The sequence below is a fragment of the Spea bombifrons genome, chromosome 1, assembly GCF_027358695.1.
Source record: "Spea bombifrons isolate aSpeBom1 chromosome 1, aSpeBom1.2.pri, whole genome shotgun sequence".
Lineage (NCBI taxonomy): Eukaryota > Metazoa > Chordata > Amphibia > Anura > Pelobatidae > Spea > Spea bombifrons.
In genome coordinates, this window is record NC_071087.1 from 62355426 (window position 1) to 62373567 (window position 18142).

Consider the following 18142-nt stretch of genomic DNA (forward strand, 5'->3'; position numbering starts at 1 on the left):
AGGGAGATGCATTCGGGGTGTGTGGCCCTTCATCCTTCCACTGGTAATATATTCCTTTCAAAGCCAACAGCTTGGGTAATTGAGTTTTATATTTTGGGAAAAGTGTGAACAAATTTTAGTCTACCTGAGCCATGCAGTCAAATCCATTAACCCATTCTGTGCCAAGCATGTCAACTCATGGAATGACACCTCCCCCTTTAAAATTAGCATTAGGCCACTAGTTGTTCCCTGATCGTGATCAGTAACGACACTAAAGTCTCTCCCGTGGTAACACCTAGACCTCAGCTAAACACTCCTTTTTCAGCATTGCATAGGCCAGTTCCCTGCTCAGGTACATTATTGGGTGCTCCCCAACTTGGGGATTAATCTGCCAAGGATAGCTCCCAGCCCAAATTAAATGCGTCTGTCGGCATCACAAACCTCCTACTGAAATCAGGAGCGTTACAAAGGGCTGCCTTAAGCTTAATAAAGGCCTCATCCCAGCATAGGGTGCAGTGCACTTGTTTGGGTAAATGGTCAGGTCTGTATGTGGCTTTTTTTTTTTTTTTTTTTTTAAACTGTCAGACACTGAAAACAGTACCCTGCAGGGTCCCCAGAATTTATATCATTGGTTTTTTTCATCTTAGACATATGCCAGGCATTGATGGCTACTACTTCACATGGTTCAAGATGCAAGGCCCCCTCCTGCCTTATGTCCCAAGTACTGAACCTCAGTCATACACACCTGGTTTGATAGTAAGCCCTGTACTTGCTATGCAGTCCCTCACACTCTGTGTACCAAGTGTTACTGAATATGGCAATATAATCTATATATGCCACTGCATATTTCTCCTGGCAGCTGGTTGACCACTCTCTAAATAGTAGCAGGAGCATTTTTTGTCCTAAAAGGCATCACACAAAACTCATACAACCCAAATAGAGTGATAAGTGCAGGCTTCTGGGGTTATAGGTATTTGCCAGTATCCACTGCGTAAATTCATAATTGTCAAATACCTGCTACCTGATCCAGCAACTCATCTATTCTAGGCATAGGATAGGCATCAAAATTGTGGTTATAGTCTATCTACAGTAATCCACACAGAGCCTTGCAGATTTATCTTTCTTTGGCATCATAACCACAGGGGCAGCCGAAGAGCTTTTGAACTTGGTAATTGTCGTTAGGTTACACATTTCCTCAATTCCCCACTGAATATGCGCCTCTACCTCAGAGGATACCCGGTAAACTACCTTTCTTAGGGGCAGTTGGTCCCTGATATTTACATGATGGTTAGCTAAGGTGGTTTACCCTGGCTTCCCAGTAAAAATCCCTTCATAGGAGGTTAGCACCTGTTGCAGCTGGAACCTCTGTTCAGCATAGAGCTGCAGACTGATTTGGGCCTCTTGCAACTATCCCTGGTTCCTAGCTTCGCTTAGAGTCTAGCAAAGGATCCCCATCTAGCTTTTCTTGTGGTGAACTGCAAGCACTTAGTACCAAAGTCTCAGGGCCATGTTAGGCTTTCAGCAGGTTAATGATATTTCTTACCTTTCTCTTTCAGAGCTATCACATAAGTCAGGGGTTCTCAAACTGCGGCCCTCCAGCTGCTGCAGGACTACATCTCCCATAATGCTCCTTCAGCTAAGGGGCTGGCTGAGGAGTATGGGAAATGTAGTCCTGCAGCAGCTGGAGGGCCGCAGTTTGAGAACCCCTGACATAAGTAATGGTTTCTACTCGCTGGAGGATGATAAACAAGCCCTCCTAAGCAGCCTTCAATTTATTCTGCCTGATGGGTATGAGAGCCAAAATTCTGTGCCCCCACCTCATAAACCTGGTCCCAAGCAGTGCAATCATAACAGTGTTTCTGCCTAGATTTTGCTGCCTGTGGGTTGTACCAATCCTGTCAGTGTCTGCATTGTGTCCCTAAATTTCAAGACATATCCCACTAAGGAGGTCCCAGGTGTGTGCAGTCTCCCACTAGATCCAGAGGTCTCCTCATTCCGCACCCACAATACATGAGAAGCCTGTGGACTAGAGCCCTGCGCGGGACTACTTTTTTAATCCCGCTCCCGCAATGTGGGTGTTCCGCTCCCGCCACTTTTGTGGCCAATCATGCCCGCCTCCTTACCTGATTTCCCGCGCAGTCCCGCGCGGCTGCCTTCGAGTTGTTCCCTCACGGTGTCTCTTCTCTTGCTCCGCCCAGGAACAAGGCGGAGTCACAGGAAGTGACGTCACATCACGTGACTCGGGTTTGTTCCTGGGCGGAGCAAGCTAGGAGACACTGTAAGGGAGCAGCAAGAAGGCAGCCTTGCGGGACTGCGCGGGATTACCGGGACAGGTTACGCAGGTACAGTGCCTGACCGCCCGCCCGCAAGTTTTTTGGCGGGTCCCGCGGGACCCGCCTCCCAGTGCAGTCCACTACTGTGGACCTCAGCAGTACCTCCCTAAGTTCATGCTGATGAGTTTCCTTTAAGGACCAAACAGCCATCAATAAATGATTATCTGGCTTCTACTTCATGTTGCACACATGAAGTCACACTGCCATCCAACAGAAGCTGCTCCAAGGTAGGAATAAGGGGCTGTGGAAAAGTGACTTGGGGGCATTTAGTTGAAGGCAAAGCTGGAGGCAGAAGTGAGTGTGTGTGTGTGTGTGTTTGTATGACTAGTGTATATGTACGGGTAAGGGAGAGGGTGTGTGTTTGTATGGCAAGTGTAAATGTATGGGTAAGGGAGAGGGTGTGTGTATTTTCTTTTAAAGTACCTACTGTATATAGTTATAATACACTAATGTATAATACATAATAAACATTAATGAAGGTGTTTAATGGTATGATAAGGAAAATTGAAGAAGAACGATTGAATGTTATGCACAAAACTAATAGAGTAAAGTTTTGATATGGATATGCTGAAGTCACTAAGTTTTTTTTTTTTTTTTTTTTTTTTTTTTTTTTTTCCTTATATTATTATAAAAAATGGCTTAACAGAAATATGACTTTACAGAGAATTACGGTTTAGGAATATTTCTTTATAGGAGTTAATTCAGATTATTGTCTTCTTAGCCTCCTTAATATTATAACTGGAATAACATATTTAAAGTCAGTGAGCGGTGTTATCTCTACTATATGTCTTAAATTAGACATAGGAGGTGTGTCAGTTTTGAGACCCCTCATGGGGGGAGACATAGGATGTATATCTAATGCTCCCCACAGTTTTGTTTTATGTCCTTTGATGAATGAGTTCTTGGCCACAGATTCTGTGTGGACCAATGAGATTGTATTTTTTCTTGGTGTTTTCATTTCCTCCTCTTGCGGCCCTTCAGCGCCGAAAGTGGAGCGAGATGAATGGAAGTATGATAGGTTTTCTTTATATGTTTTTTCCTTTTCTGTTATATGGTTTGTTATAAGCTGCATAGGGAAGTGTAGACGTGTGATCCCTAGAATGTTGGAATGATAAAGGTGTGTTCAGTTAACACTCAAGGCTTAAATTCGCCACATAAGCGGTCTATCGTGTATAATTTTTTATGTAGAGAGCATATAGATGTGGGCTTTTTTCAGGAGACCCATTGGAGGAGAACAGACAGTAATAAATGGGGTGGGAAGAAATACCCGGTTTTGGTTCATGCTTCAAATGAAACTAAAAAGAAGAGAGGGGTAGCAATAATTTTTTCTGCTACACTCCAAATAGAAATTAAGTATGAATTTCACGATCCAGAAGGTAGATATATAATTATAGTTTGTAAATTAGATGAAGAATGGTTTACTTTGGTTAACGTCTATTTACCTAATGTTGCTCCAGTATGTCTCCTGAATAAGATATTGGAGCGAGTCGATAATATCAAGATAGGTTGCTGCATTATAGCAGGTGACTTTAATTGTGTCTTAGACAGTGAATTAGATACTAAAACGCCTAAAAAAAGACTCAATGAAGAAAAAATAAAATCCCAAGCAAGAGCTTTTAATAATTCTCTTAATAAATATGAACTTATGGATACTTGGAGAGTTTTGCATCCACTCGAAAAAGATTTTACTCATTTTTCCCATGTCCATTTATCATATTCTCGTATCGACTACATATTAAGCTCTCCTCCACTTATTAAAAGGATTCAAAAAATAGAAATTAGAAATAATACTTGGTCGGATCATAATATTATTATGATGGAAATAAGAAATAATATTAATAAGAATGTACGATCCACCTGGAAATTAGATGACTCTATGCTCTCGAATAAAGACAACGTGAAACACTTATCAGAATTAATAGATTTATTTTTTAAAGAGAACAATCCGGTAGATACGTCTCCAGAAAATAATTGGTGTGCATTTAAAACAGTGTTAAGAGGATACTTAATTAAGCTTAAAAGTACAATTAGGAGGAAACAAGGGAAAAATCTTGCGGAGTTATACTTACAATATAATCAGGAAGTTACTGAGAATAAAAAAAATCCTACTATAGATAAGATTCAAAAAATCAAACAAATTCAAGCTCGTATTAATGATAAATTGATGGAGAGAACAGTTCATAATATGGAGAAATTAAAAACTAGATACTACTGTGGTAGTAATAGAGTAGACAAAATGATGACGAACAGACTAAAGAAATTAAAAAGTAATAACCGGGTCCATAGACTAATAATAGATAATAAGACATATTATACACCAGAATCAATCGGAGAAAAATTTAATCAATATTACGAGAAATTATATAATTTGAATAATAAAGTTTCAATAGAAGAAATTGATAATTATCTCGATAAAATAAACTTTCTCCAGATATCTACAGAGCAGAGAGCTACTCTAAACACTGAAATAACACCAGCTGAAATTAGTGTAGCCATATCTAAATTAAATAAATACAAAACACCAGGACCAGACGGGTTTACTAATCTATTCTTTAAAACATTCAGTAAGCAAATTCTAGATTCTTTAGTTCTTACTTTCAATTCTATTGCTAACTGTGGTAAGCTTTCCATTGAATTGTCTAGAGCTAATATACTTCCCATTTTTAAACAAGGTAAAAACCCGACAGATCCGGCTAGTTATAGGCCAATTTCTCTAATTAACGTTGATGTGAAATTATACTCTTCCATCCTTGCTAACAGATTAAAATCTATCCTTAATACCATTATTAATTCAGATCAAGTCGGTTTTATTCCGGGTAGATCATCATGTAATCATATTAGAAGAATCATTAATATTATAGATCAGGTAGAGAGGAAGAATATTCCTATTATAATAATGTCAGTCGATGCCGAGAAGGCTTTCGACCGGGTAAATTGGGATTTTATGAGTAAAGTCTTGGATAAATTTGGAATAACGGGTTGGATGCATATGGCAATTATGGCTCTCTATTCTAATCCGGTCGCAAGGACAGTTGGACCAAATATATGTTCAGATTGGTTTTGCCTAAAAAATGGAACAAGACAGGGCTGCCCTCTGTCCCCATTGTTATATATTTTATCTGCTGAGCCTTTAGCTATATGTATTCGAGATAATTGTGAAATTCAAGGTTTTCGTACTAGAGATTTAAATCTAAAAATTAATTTATATGCAGACGATATATTAATCTCTATCACAGACCCACAGGTCTCTTTAAGTTTTCTTATGATGGAATTTGAACAATATAGTAAAGTATCGAACTATAAAATGAATACAAATAAAACAACATTATTAGAAATAAATTTAGAAAACTCTCTAATTGACCAGATTAAAAGAGATTATGATTTTGTATGGGCTAAATCTGATTTTATATATTTAGGTATATACGTAACAAAATCTATCTCTTTAATTCTAGAGACCAATTTTTTAAGACTATTAAAACTAACTAATATTTGGTTAAAAGAATGGAGAAGTAAAGAATTCTCCTGGTGGGGAAGGATTAATATATTAAATTCTTACATAGTACCTAAATGGTCATATTTGTTCTCTATGTTGCCACTAAGTATGCCCGACCCTTGGATAAGAATGGTACAGACGAGTTTCGAATGTTTTATATGGAAGGCAAAAAAACCTAGATTAAAAGCTGCCGTAATGGCACGTAAACCGATTGATGGAGGCTTGGGTTTCCCTATTCTGAAAAATATTTATTTGGCAAATACAATAGTTCATATATATAGAATGCAATCAGAGAATTTTTTAAATGAAGGATGGCATGCGATCGAACTGGAGACAGGTGGTTTGGAAAACCTAGATGATATTATATGGTGTCCCCCCACCTCAAAACATTTTCTAAAAATAAAAAGTCTTAATTTTATTTTGGGACAGATTAGCCCAATCTGGGAGTATATCAAGAAAAAATTGAACATTAAAGGGATCCCGACCTTTTCTAAACTTAAAACTATTGAAATGTGTATCTCGGATATAAATTTTGACGATTGGAAAATCAAAGGTATATTAACCTTAGACCAACTTTTGACCCCAACAGGACCTAAATCCTTCTCTCAATTGATAAAAGAATATGAGCTATCTAGTGCTGACATATTTAAATATTTGAGAACAAAAAATTTTTTGATGAAAGAACTTTGGAAACCTAGTCGGGAGATATTAACTCGAATTAAGAAAATTTTTACTGGGTATGAAGTAGATAAAGTACCGTATTGGCTCGAATATAGGCCGCACTTTTTTCCCCCACTTTAAGTTTTTAAAGTGGGGGTGCGGCCTATATTCGGGCTCTAGCGCCCGACGCCCGGGACATGCAGTCCCGGGCGCCGGGCAGGCAGCGGGGTTAAGATACAGGTCCCCCGCAGCGGTGCAGGGGACCTGCATCCTTCTCCCCGATACGCTCAGACAGCCTCCCCTGCCAGCACTTCCCACGGGGGGGGGGGTGCCGGCACGGGAGGTTATCTAAGCGCTTTACCTCTGCCCACCCCCGACTTACCGGAGCAGACTCCCGGGTGTCTTGCGGGGCCGGCGGGAGACATTTACGCAATACGCGCATGCAACTTCCGGTACCGGAAGTTGCATACGCGTATTGCGTAGATGTCCCTCGCCGGCCCCGCAAGACACCGGGAGTCTGCTCCGGTAAGTCGAGGAGGGGGGGGCAGAGGAGGACAGCGGCAGTGGATCGCGGGGAGGGAGGACAGCGGCAGCGGATCGCGGGGAGGGAGGACAGCGGCAGCGGATCGCGGGGAGGGAGGACAGCGGCAGCGGATCGCGGGGAGGGAGGACAGCGGCAGCGGATCGCGGGGAGGGAGGACAGCGGCAGCGGATCGCGGGGAGGGAGGACAGCGGCAGCGTATCTCGGGGAGGGAGGACAGTGGCAGCGTATCTCGGGGAGGGAGGACAGTGGCAGCGTATCTCGGGGAGGGAGGACAGTGGCAGCATATCTCGGGGGGGGGGACAGAGTGGCAACATGTTTTTTTTGGTGCTTTTTTAAAGAAAAAAAACTTTTTCTTTAAAAAAGCACCAAACTTTTAGGGTGCGGCCTATATACGGGGGCGGCCTATATCCGAGCCAATACGGTACTATCTAAGTGTTTTGATTTAATAAATCATGTTATGTTGGAGTATACTTCTCCAGCTATTAACGTATGGGAACAAGAATTAAATATTGAGATTAATCAGGATAATTGGGCTAGATCTCTATATGATATTAAGGTTTCCATACACTCATTAACATTAGCTGAAACTCAGTTTAAAATAATGAATAGATGGTACTTGGTCCCGACGAGATTACATAAAATGTATCCCAATTGTTCAGATTTATGTTGGAGATGTAAAGCAGATAAGGGAAATTTTGTCCATATTTGGTGGAATTGTGCATGTGTGAAAAAGATATGGTTTAAGATGTATGACTTAATATTTGCACTAACAACAAAAAATCTTAATCGATCTCCTGTAACGGCGCTACTACATCTAGAATGGCCAAAGTGTAACGTCAAAGAAAAACAACTTATTATTCATTGTCTAATAGCTGTGAAAATTACGATCGCTCGTCTATGGAAACAAAATCTCACAATCCCATGGAATTTGGTAATCTCTCAGCTGAAATTCCAAATAAAAATGGAAAGACAGCTTTATAAATCATACTTTATTTCTGAAAAAAAAGCTAAGATATGGGGATCATGGCTAACTAGATTAGAGGAAAACATGTGATAGAGCCTGAGTGTGCTGACTGCCCGTGTTCATTCCAACTAAGATGAAGTGATAACTGGAATATGAACAGGAGGGGATCATTAGTCTCCATATTTCCAAATGCAGCTTTTTTTTTTTTTTTTTTTTCCTCTCTTTTTTGTGTTTTTATATTGTATTGTATTAATATTTATGTATGAATGGTATATTCTTGTCTTTTATATTGGAAAAAAAATAAATAAAGACGTATTATAAAAAAAAAAAAATACATAATTCTGCCATGCTATTTTCCCCATGTTTGAAGTGTATGGCTCAATATTCTAAATGCTTCGGAACGAGTGTTTAAATCACAGGTACATTATTACACAAAGACCTTTAATAAACCAAGACAAACAATACAGATAATAAAAAAGTTTATTAACAAGAAGTCCAAGATATTCAAATGTTCAGCAGTTTTAGAGGCTTTGATTCATTTCAAACAAATTCATTAACATACTGAACAACTCCCATTTCTAACTAAAACAGTCCTCACAGAAAAAAGGTATTGCCATGTTTTGCGTAGTTTTCTTTCTTGAGAAAGAAAGCCAAAATTTTAAAATGGGCTCTTCATAGTCCCCTCTACAAAAGATAAAAACCAATTCTGTTTGACAGGCTGATTAAAAAATGGATTGGCGCAGACAGAGCGATCAGTGTACCCCATATAAATAAGCAATCTAAAGTAAAGTTTTCCAAAAATATAGATAAGGGAATAGGAATAATGGTGGTAGGATGAAGGCCCACTTTTTTCCTTTTCCCCACAAAGTAAGCACAAGTATTAAATGTCTAAAGAATTTGAAGGGATACTGAGAATCAATGCCTTTTAACCTTACTTACCCACTAATACAAAAGAAAAACAAAAGTACAGGAGTAGACCAAAATGAATTTAGAACATAAACTGCCAAGCACAAATATTTAGAGAAAGATTTTTTTTTTAAATTTTCTTGTTACTCTTTCCATGGAACAGATTTAGCTTTTGCTTCATACAGGTTATTAAGGCAAGTAAAGCAGTACAACTCCATGAAACAATACCCCCCCCTCAATGCAGAGATGTCTCGCTCTGAGCACGAAATAGAGAATTCAGAATGGTTAAAAACTAGATGTGGATGAAATTAGAGGGATACCGTAAAAAAAATAAAAAAATTACCTACCATTTAGGTAAGAAAAAAAAAATGTTTTGAGGGACGGTGTGAAGTAACCATTGCTGAACAACATTGCTAGTAACATGGGATTCATCTGAATATCTTTGGAACTGTCCACACGCATCAGTTCAGTCTCTAAGTTGAGGCATTTCTGGAACAAATCTCAGGTCAGGGTAACGGTCAGCCCCCCCTCCCCAAAAACTGAAATTTCTTTAAAAAAAAATCCTCTGCAATACACAGTGGCTCTCCCTGGTATGGGGGACCCCCCACCCCAAAAAGAAAACTTCCAATTACATTAGCTTATCGGCCCAATCTGGTCTTTTATCCACTGATTTCAGTGGTTTGCTGCTTCTCAATTCTCTGCCACCAAATTAAGCAATATAGCGAAATGGTATGCGCCCATAAAGACTGGCACTCTGTGTGAGCAGTATTTGTCCAGGGAAAAAAAGCAGTGTGCTCAATAGATGACGTTTATTCCCATTTAGGACTCCAGAGAGGTGCTTATATTTACAAGACCACATAAAATATATTTATATAAATGAAGAGCCTATATACATATAAATATATGTACCTATACACAAATTTAGTATTTACATTTACACACGCACATATGCATTATAGTTTAAATATGTTCAAAAAATGAACAGGGAATAAGTTACTTAGAAAATAACTTAACAGTCCTAGTTTGGGTTGTATCCAACTCAGTTCCAGCAAAGGAAGTGACGGCTCTGAGATTGACCACTACCATGCCTTAATAACCTGCGAGAAAACAATTTCTGCTGCCTTACCTCACACATACACTCATGATTAGCTGCCATATCATCCAAAAACATAAAAAAAGACACAAGGAGGATAGTTCAATCATCTGAGCAGACCAAAAGAAAAATAAGTCAATATGGTAGGAACATAGCAAAATGTACTTTGGTTACACAGGGACAGAAATCAATAAATAAGTACGCATAATATCGAGCAATGGACCCAGAGTCCCAGTGTATATCTGAAGAGCACCGCAACTTCAAAGCACCAATTTTCGGAGGCACAATCTTGTATGCGTAGCACCAGTTTAATCTCTGATCGGGGATAACGGCACATGTGATGCCCAATCCCCAATAAATCCCAAAGCCATACACCATATCACTTTTCTGCTCGTGTTTTGAGCTACGTCCTCCACCACCCATGTGGATAGGGGTGTACGTGTGTAATATATATATATATATATTCCCACACACATGCCCAAACAAATCCTCCACAAATCAAAGTTTCATAAATTACATTTTTAAAAAAAAAAAAAAAAAATCCCCACAGTTTGTTGCCATCATTTCCATTCACAGTGGAATAATGTGTCCTTCTCTGCGGAAAAAAAAAAAAAAAAAAAAAACACAAACAAAATATGACGTGATTGTAAAGTTAACCAGTGGTTACTACGGGGGATGAGTGACGCAGTCTCCCCTTCCTCCAAAAATTGTGTACAGCACCTTTTGGAGGAAGGTGGTAAAAACCAAATAGACAAAATTAGCAGGTCTGTCTTTGCATAGGTCATTCGGAGCGAGGTAGACATTTTAGATACCTGAAGGGAAGAAAAAAAGTTGGATTTTGAATTAAAGTAATAACAAAAAACACACTTAATGATTACAAATAGAATGATTATAAATTCTATACGGGGAGTAAAACATTCACATTTGAAGTTTTTTTTTTTTTTTTTACTTCAGTAGTATATATTTTCCAATTAGAACTTGTTGAAAATAAGGTGAGCAGATGTTTGTAAAGTGGCCCCATCTATCTGCTTTCGCTCAATGAGGAGGCAAACAGCACTCAATACTTAAAAACAAGTCTTAATGAAGGCGTTCCACAAAGAAAATGTAAACACTTAAATTTAGCCTTGTTAACTCCCTAAGGAAAAGAGGCTGTCGTACAAGTTTTTTTTTTTTTTTTTAACTTACAATTAATGACAAGCATTTTTAGTGTTATCGCTACGCCTTTGCCAGAACAGTTTGGCCTTCCCACCTTTGGATTACCGAAAAAATAATTTCTTTGTTTTAAAACCATATTCATACATAACAATATTTATTAGAACTAAAAAATACATTGTTAGAACGATGGAGGGAAACCCTACTTTTTTTTGATCATAGCTGTCGCAACACAAAAACCCTATATATTCATTTACTTGTGTTGTGTATGGATTTTCAGCAATCCTTGGCATTTACAGTATAATTCTGGATAGAGAACTGCGACTTTTTCAGTTTTAATATGTAGGACTGTAGCTTTAACAGTTTTCAGAGACAGCAACATTTTTGCCACGATCCCTTGGGATCACTGCACAGCTCAGGGATCTCTATGGTAATGAGAGGGTAATCCCCACAAAACAGGCATTGACACATTTGTTCATATCCTAAGGAGCACAAGTTGATTTTTTGGCGTGATAAATGTAGGATTTGGGAACCTGGCAGCTTTATTTTAATGGTACAGACAGTCTCTGATTTGTTGACCCAATTTCTCCTTAGAAAACATTGGTCTCAGTTTCTGGTCCAAAAAAAACCGAGAACAATGAATGTTGCTATTTATTACGGAGTCCCATGAATTCTTACTACACAGAAGAATCATGTACTTATTAAACCAAATGAAGTTGAAAAGCCATTTTAGGTTGGGTTTAAGAAATACAGTAAACTATAGGATATGGACGTCAAACATAGCAGTCATTAAGGAGACATTTAAATTTCCCATATTTTTCACGCTAAAAACGATGACAATATCGTCCAGTAGGCTGTTGCACTTTGGACTCCCAAAGATGTTCCTTCCCAAAAATCTCTACCAGGCAGTTTTATTAAACAATTTGATCATAAGCCGCTGCATCCTCAGAATGCTAGAATATGGGCTACTTTCTAAAAGAAAATTCATTGCCTTCATACCATAGCAACATTTAAAAAGGGGCATATCTACAGGCTGCCTCAAATTAATCTCATACTTTTACATAACTTTTGGTTCTATACCTAGGAGGCCATAAGATGCTACTGTTTAGTAGCACTTTAATAAATGACTGCAAAACGCACACACAAAGAGAAAGTCGGGGATGTGGATCACTCACCTCCTACAGTTCCGCCAGTCACTCCAGGAGTAGTGAAACCAGCCATGCCATGGGAGTTGGCCAGACGGCCTGCCGGTCCAGTCACATGTACAGGCATGGAACTGAAGATGGACTGTAACACAGAATTGCTGGCCACTGAACTGAGGCTGCCCTGAAGGGCAAGCTGAGAGCCAGCTGCCAAGCTGCTCAGGAAATGGTGTGGGTGGAGTGGGGCTGGGCTCGAAACCTTCCCATTTAGAAGGGCTCCAGATCCCTGTGTCATGAATAAGTTGCCAGGCAACCTTCCCTCGCCATCCCTCTCTCGGCTACGAGGGGCTCTACTACTGGAGCGGTCCACTCTCGCCGCTGGGACCCTGTCCTCTCTCTTAGCACCTTCAGAAGCCAACTTTTTATTCAGGAATAAGTTGCACTCTGCTGCTGCCCTTTTCATTTCTGCCCTGGTATGGTCACTGATGCTGCTAGCCGACCCTGGGCTCATACCCCCTGTCCCTCGTCGTGCACCATCACCAGAGGGATAGTGGGTACTGTGGCGGGGGGGTGAGGAAGGGCTTTCAGGAGCGCGGCTGGGAGCTGTGTCTGAGATCGGGGAGAAGGTAGATTTCCATTTGCCTATGCTCTCGCAAGAGGATTTCCTGCCAGGGTACGGGAGACCTGAAGTGGTGGAGGGGAGAGTGAGGATCAGAAATGGGTGGGAGGGAAGAAGGGATAGATAGAGAGGTTCATAATGAAATAAAGCTATGAAGAATACAACATCCATGCATACCTCTTTCTCCCTCACTTCTCTGTGGCGATTCTTTGTTCTCAAAGGACAGACTGGAATTCTTCCTCTCATTTCTGCTAACATGGAAAGAGAGATATAAGCACAGATCCCTATTTTTGAACTCTTCAGCTAGAACAAAATATTAATATAATCACACACAAATACCATTTTTACAAAACCTTCTTGTTAACGGTAAGTGGATACCATGGTATAATATTAACAGCGAAAAATGCTGTACCTTGACACCTACAATGTACAATTGTCTTATAATATGTTTCTCTATTGTTACAATAAACGGAGAATTGATTAAGAATGCAGAGATGTATTTACCTTCTGCGCTGCCATAGGCCAGACCTAGGACATTGGCCCCAGCCACCCCCTCCGTGGCCAGCGTGTTGCCTGCAGTAAAAGGCACACTGTACTAGAGCCCTGCGCGGGACTACTTTTTTAATCCCGCTCCCGCAATGTGGGTGTTCCGCTCCCGCCACATTTGTGGCCAATCATGCCCGCCTCCTCACCTGATTTCCCGCGCAGCTGCCCTCAAGTTGTTCCCTCACGGCGTCTCTTCTCTTGCTCCGCCCAGGAACAAGGCGGAGTCACAGGAAGTGACATCACATCACGTGACTCCGTTTTGTTCCTGGGCGGAGCAAGCTAGGAGAAACTGTAAGGGAGCAGCAAGAAGGCAGCCTTGCTGGACTGCGCGGGATTACCGGGACCCGCAGGTACAGTGCCTGACCGCCCGCTCCCGCCCGCAGCCCCAGCAAGACCGCCCGCAAGGTTTTTTGCACCTCCCAGTGCTGTCCTCTACACTGTACCTTCAAGACACGGAGCACCAGGATATGAAGTCATACCCCAGCGCTCCATGTCGTAAAGGCACAGTTACTTCTAAAACAGTCTAGGTAGGCTAGGCAGCAGAGGGACTGCTGGTCCCTTGGACCTACTGGCCTAAGACGGAATACGTCACTGTAAGAATGAGAGTTCCTCGTGTGGAAGTGTGTGGGAATTTGGAAGCCAGGGACAACACCAGTGTATTTCAGCATCTGCATCCGAATACTTTTGTTGCACTATTACCCTAGAGCAGGCATGTCCAAACTTTTTTCAAAGAGTGCCAGATTTGATGAAGTGAACATGTGCGAGGGCCGACCATATTGCCTGACATTTTCTGAACCATTAAAATTAAATGCAAATTAACTATTTTATGCAAAGTTTATTGAAAACGGCATACCACATCTATCCCTTTCTCCCCTCACCGTCCCTATTCCCCCTTCTCACAATCTCCCCTCTCCCTCCCTACCCCCCTTCTCACAATCTCCCCTCTCCCTCCCTACCCCCCCTTCTCACAATCTCCCCTCTCCCCTCTCTACCCCCCCTTCTCACAATCTCCCCTCTCCCTCCCTACCCCCCTTCTAACGATCTCCCCTCTCCATCCCTACCCCCTTCTAACGATCTACCCCCCCCCTTCTCACGATCTACCCACTCCCTCCCTACTCCCCTTTGTAGGTCACTTACCGTCAACTCCTGTGTTGGGAGCGTGAGGCGTTTGTCTCGGGTGCCGGCGTTCAGCGTGACGCGCTGGCACCCGAGACAAACGCCTCACGCTTCCAACACTGCACTCGCAGCGCAGAGGCAGGCGGCAGCAGCGAGCAGAGGAGTCCTGGATTTCTGTCAGTCAGGGGGGCCCAAGAGGTGCCGAGCGGTCGTTTTCAGCAACCGCTCGGCACCCCTTGGGCCCCCGACTGGCAGAACTCCAGGGCCCGGTCGCAGTCGCGACCCCGGTAGTTCTGCCACTGCCTACAATTTCTTCATCAGATGCCCTTGTGGCTGTGTGTGCCGGCGCAGGGAGAAGGAAAGCCCAAATCTAGCGACGTCCGAGATCGCAAGATTTGGGCTTTCCTTCTCCCTGCGCCGGCACACACAGCCACAAGGGCATCTGATGAAGAAATTGTGTAGGGGAGGGTTAGATTTTAACCCTCGTCTACAGTCAAACATGAACCCTGTTTAAAGTTACTGTAGATGAGGGTTGAAATCTAACCCTCCCCTACACAATTTCTTCATCAGATGCCCTTGTGGCTGTGTGTGCCGGCGCAGGGAGAAGGAAAGCCCAAATCTCGCGCTTTCCTTCTCCCTGCGCCGGCTGATGACGCCAAGTCCCGTGGCTCACTTGGGGGGCCGTATCAGTCCGGAACGCGGGCCGCAATTGGCCCGCGGGCCGGACTTTCGACATGCCTGCCCTAGAGCACATAATATTAAAGAAAAAGCCTACTGTTTCAAACAGCTCCACAGAAAATGAATGGAAACTAAAGTACTTGCAGGTTTTGCTTTATATGTCATTCTCCACACGTTTACAATGTCTATCCGACGATCCTACAACTTTTTTTTTTTACCGTGTCCACACAAATAGCCCCCCCAGAACAGATCGGACATCCTTTTGATACTATGTTAAGATGTATAGTTCAACATTTAGTGTGAATTTTACATTATTACCATATTTGCTCAATTATAAGACAACCCTCAAAATTTGCATATTAATTTAGAAAAAAAAAAAAGAAGAAAAAGCCTGAATACAAGACTACCCTATGGGAAAAATGTTTTACTAGTAAATATTACACATGTAAACTAATAGTGATTGAGAAAAAATATTTTTTTGTTTTAATTTCCTTTTAAATTTGCCAACCTGCCCCTCAGATATGCCTTAATTGACTCCGATATACCTCCGCTGCTGCCAGTTAGTTCCGCCTGGGCTTCTATGTCTGAGCACCGGAAGGTCATGTCACGCCGGTGCTCGGTCATAGAAGCCCAGCGGAAATGTAGGCAGTAGTGGAGATTGTCTGTGCGCATCGTGCAGATGTTCACCAGCTGCCAGAGAGGAGGATCCAGGTCTCCTGCAGCGCCACCGGGGGACGGCGGTGCAAGGTGCGCAGACAACCTCCGCTGCTACCGGCACTTCTGCCGGGGCTTCTATGACAGAGCACCGGAAGGTCATGCGACGCTGGAGCTCCGTCACAGAAGCCCCAGAGGAAGTGCTGGCAGCAGAGGTCGTCTGCGCGCCTCGCACAGACGTCCACCGGCTGCCAGAGAGGAGGATCCAGGTCCCCTGCAGCGCTGCGGGGGATCTGGATCACAGTCTTGTAGTCAGACCTCTTTTAAAGTCTGATTATAAGACGATCTTGAATATAAGGAGTCTTATAAATCAAGCAAATATGGTATTTTGCTAAAGTTGTCAACAGCCTGGACTCCCCCCTGTGAGCCGAAGCCAGCGTGGGACTAAATTGGGTTAGTGTTCAGTTGTGGACTTCCAGTGCAGAAAAACATTTATGTAATTTGTTACTATAGGCGTTTCAAAATACCATGTTTTGTGTATTTCTAGGATTTTAAAAGAAGGCCCCACTTCTCGAACAAAATGATGTATTAATTGCGTGGGTTAAAAATTGCCATCATATGTACTACAGTACATTTAATGGCTGGAGTATACCATTACTTACTCTTTAGTAGCAAAATATTAAGAGGCTTAGTTTTGTGTACAACACAAAAATCTAACAAATTACTACAAAGAAATAACTCAAAGAAATAAAGCAATAGTAAAATAAACACTAGTCTTGGGGTCATCAATGTTACATATACCCTCAACAATAAAAGGGGACACATGGTTTCTTCACATTCCCATTGGTGCTATACGGTAAGGTATTATGCTTAAACAATATTTTTTTTTACGCCGCTCTCTCCATTCCTTGCAGCGTATTGTGCAAAATAGCTTTTTCTGCCCCCTTAAAACTAGAATGCTAGCCAAAGGTAGATTATACGCATCTTCAACCTTCTACCTGGCAGAAAATTTTCCAGCAATCCTTATGTACACAAAAAAAGGAGGCATGTAGCTTTGCATAGAATGAAGGTCATCAGATGTCTGAAACAAAGGACATGACTGTTTCACCGTTAGTAGTGGAATTGTCCTCTATTCAGTACTTGCCTTGCAGCAAAGGATTCGTCTTCCGATTCAATTTCATCTTCAGATGTAAGGGGAGAGTAGTGCATCCCATTAGATGCAGGAAGTGGTTTCTCTTTCTTTAGCACTGGGGGTAGCTCATGATCCTGATAAGGGGCAGGGGAATTTTTCAATGAATTCTCTGGGGATGAGATGGCTGTGATTTCCAAAGGCTGGTTGATGTTATTTACCTGAGGTGAAAAACAAGATGAAGGAATGAAAAAAATGGCAAAAATGTAACGGGCATGCCCTAGAAAAAGTAGCCTTGAAATGTTGCTATTAAATCACAACTTTGTATTTGTAAAACTTTCAGCTATACTACAAGTGTAACAAAATGTTACATGGTAGATTTCCCATTGTATACATGGTTAACAGTTTAGGATCGTGATAATGGATAAAAGCCAAGACCATTGATCATTATTAATCATTAGGCACTCAAAAGGTTCACACATATGTATTTGTTATTTAAGAGTCACATCAATAAAATTGTGTACCATAGAGCTGATGCTCAGCGGAGAACCTGAAGTATAGCCAGTCAGCCCAAGAGATGTTGGAAGGGACTTGCGTTTTGGGGATACCCCGAAACTGTGGCTACTTGTTGAGGACCTTTTACGCCTGCTCCCTCTCCGCCTGCCATCTTGCCCCGTACCACATTCCATACGAATGGTGGCAGTCAGTGGGCTGTGCTTGCTTGATGGTGACCTGCCATTCGAGCCTGCAGCCCCACTTGTGATGGTGAAGATTATCCTCCTCTTGGCTTCTATGTCTGTATCGCTAGTATCCACCTCTCCCTCACCAGAAACTTTACCAAGATCTTGGAACATGCGGGGACTGGTAGAGGGAAGTTGGGTAGGTGAACGCTGAAATGTCTGCTGGTGATGTGAAGGGGTAGAGCTTCGGGACCCTCCAGAGTTTGAAAGGGTGCCTGAGTTTGAAGAATCATCCATACAGTCAGTCTCTGATCCGTGGCTGTTAAGAACTGGCCCATTCAGAGAAGAAGGCCATGTTGAGTAGAAATAACCTAAACATGAGATATATAAGGACAGCCAAAAGTTATTTGTGGCGAGTAAAACATTACAAAACACAAAATGAAAACATACAGCA

The 18142-nt window shown here is 41.8% G+C and overlaps 1 protein-coding gene across 3 annotated transcripts in view; it reads right to left on the reverse strand.

Annotated features, from left to right (window-relative positions):
- Positions 1-10113: 10113 nt before the first annotated feature.
- Positions 10114-18142, reverse strand: part of DOT1L (DOT1 like histone lysine methyltransferase) — a 39791-nt gene continuing 31762 nt past the window's right edge. For 2 of the 3 annotated variants that reach the window (XM_053462544.1, XM_053462537.1), the window contains exons 16-20: positions 17533-18059; positions 17024-17229; positions 13063-13136; positions 12300-12950; positions 10114-10784 (exon numbers count right to left, since the gene is read on the reverse strand). In XM_053462544.1, the coding sequence (XP_053318519.1) occupies positions 10777-10784; positions 12300-12950; positions 13063-13136; positions 17024-17229; positions 17533-18059 (1466 nt within the window). In that variant the 3' untranslated portion in view covers positions 10114-10776. The remainder of the gene's footprint in view (positions 10785-12299; positions 12951-13062; positions 13137-17023; positions 17230-17532; positions 18060-18142) is intronic. The other variant, XM_053462553.1, reaches the window with a different exon arrangement.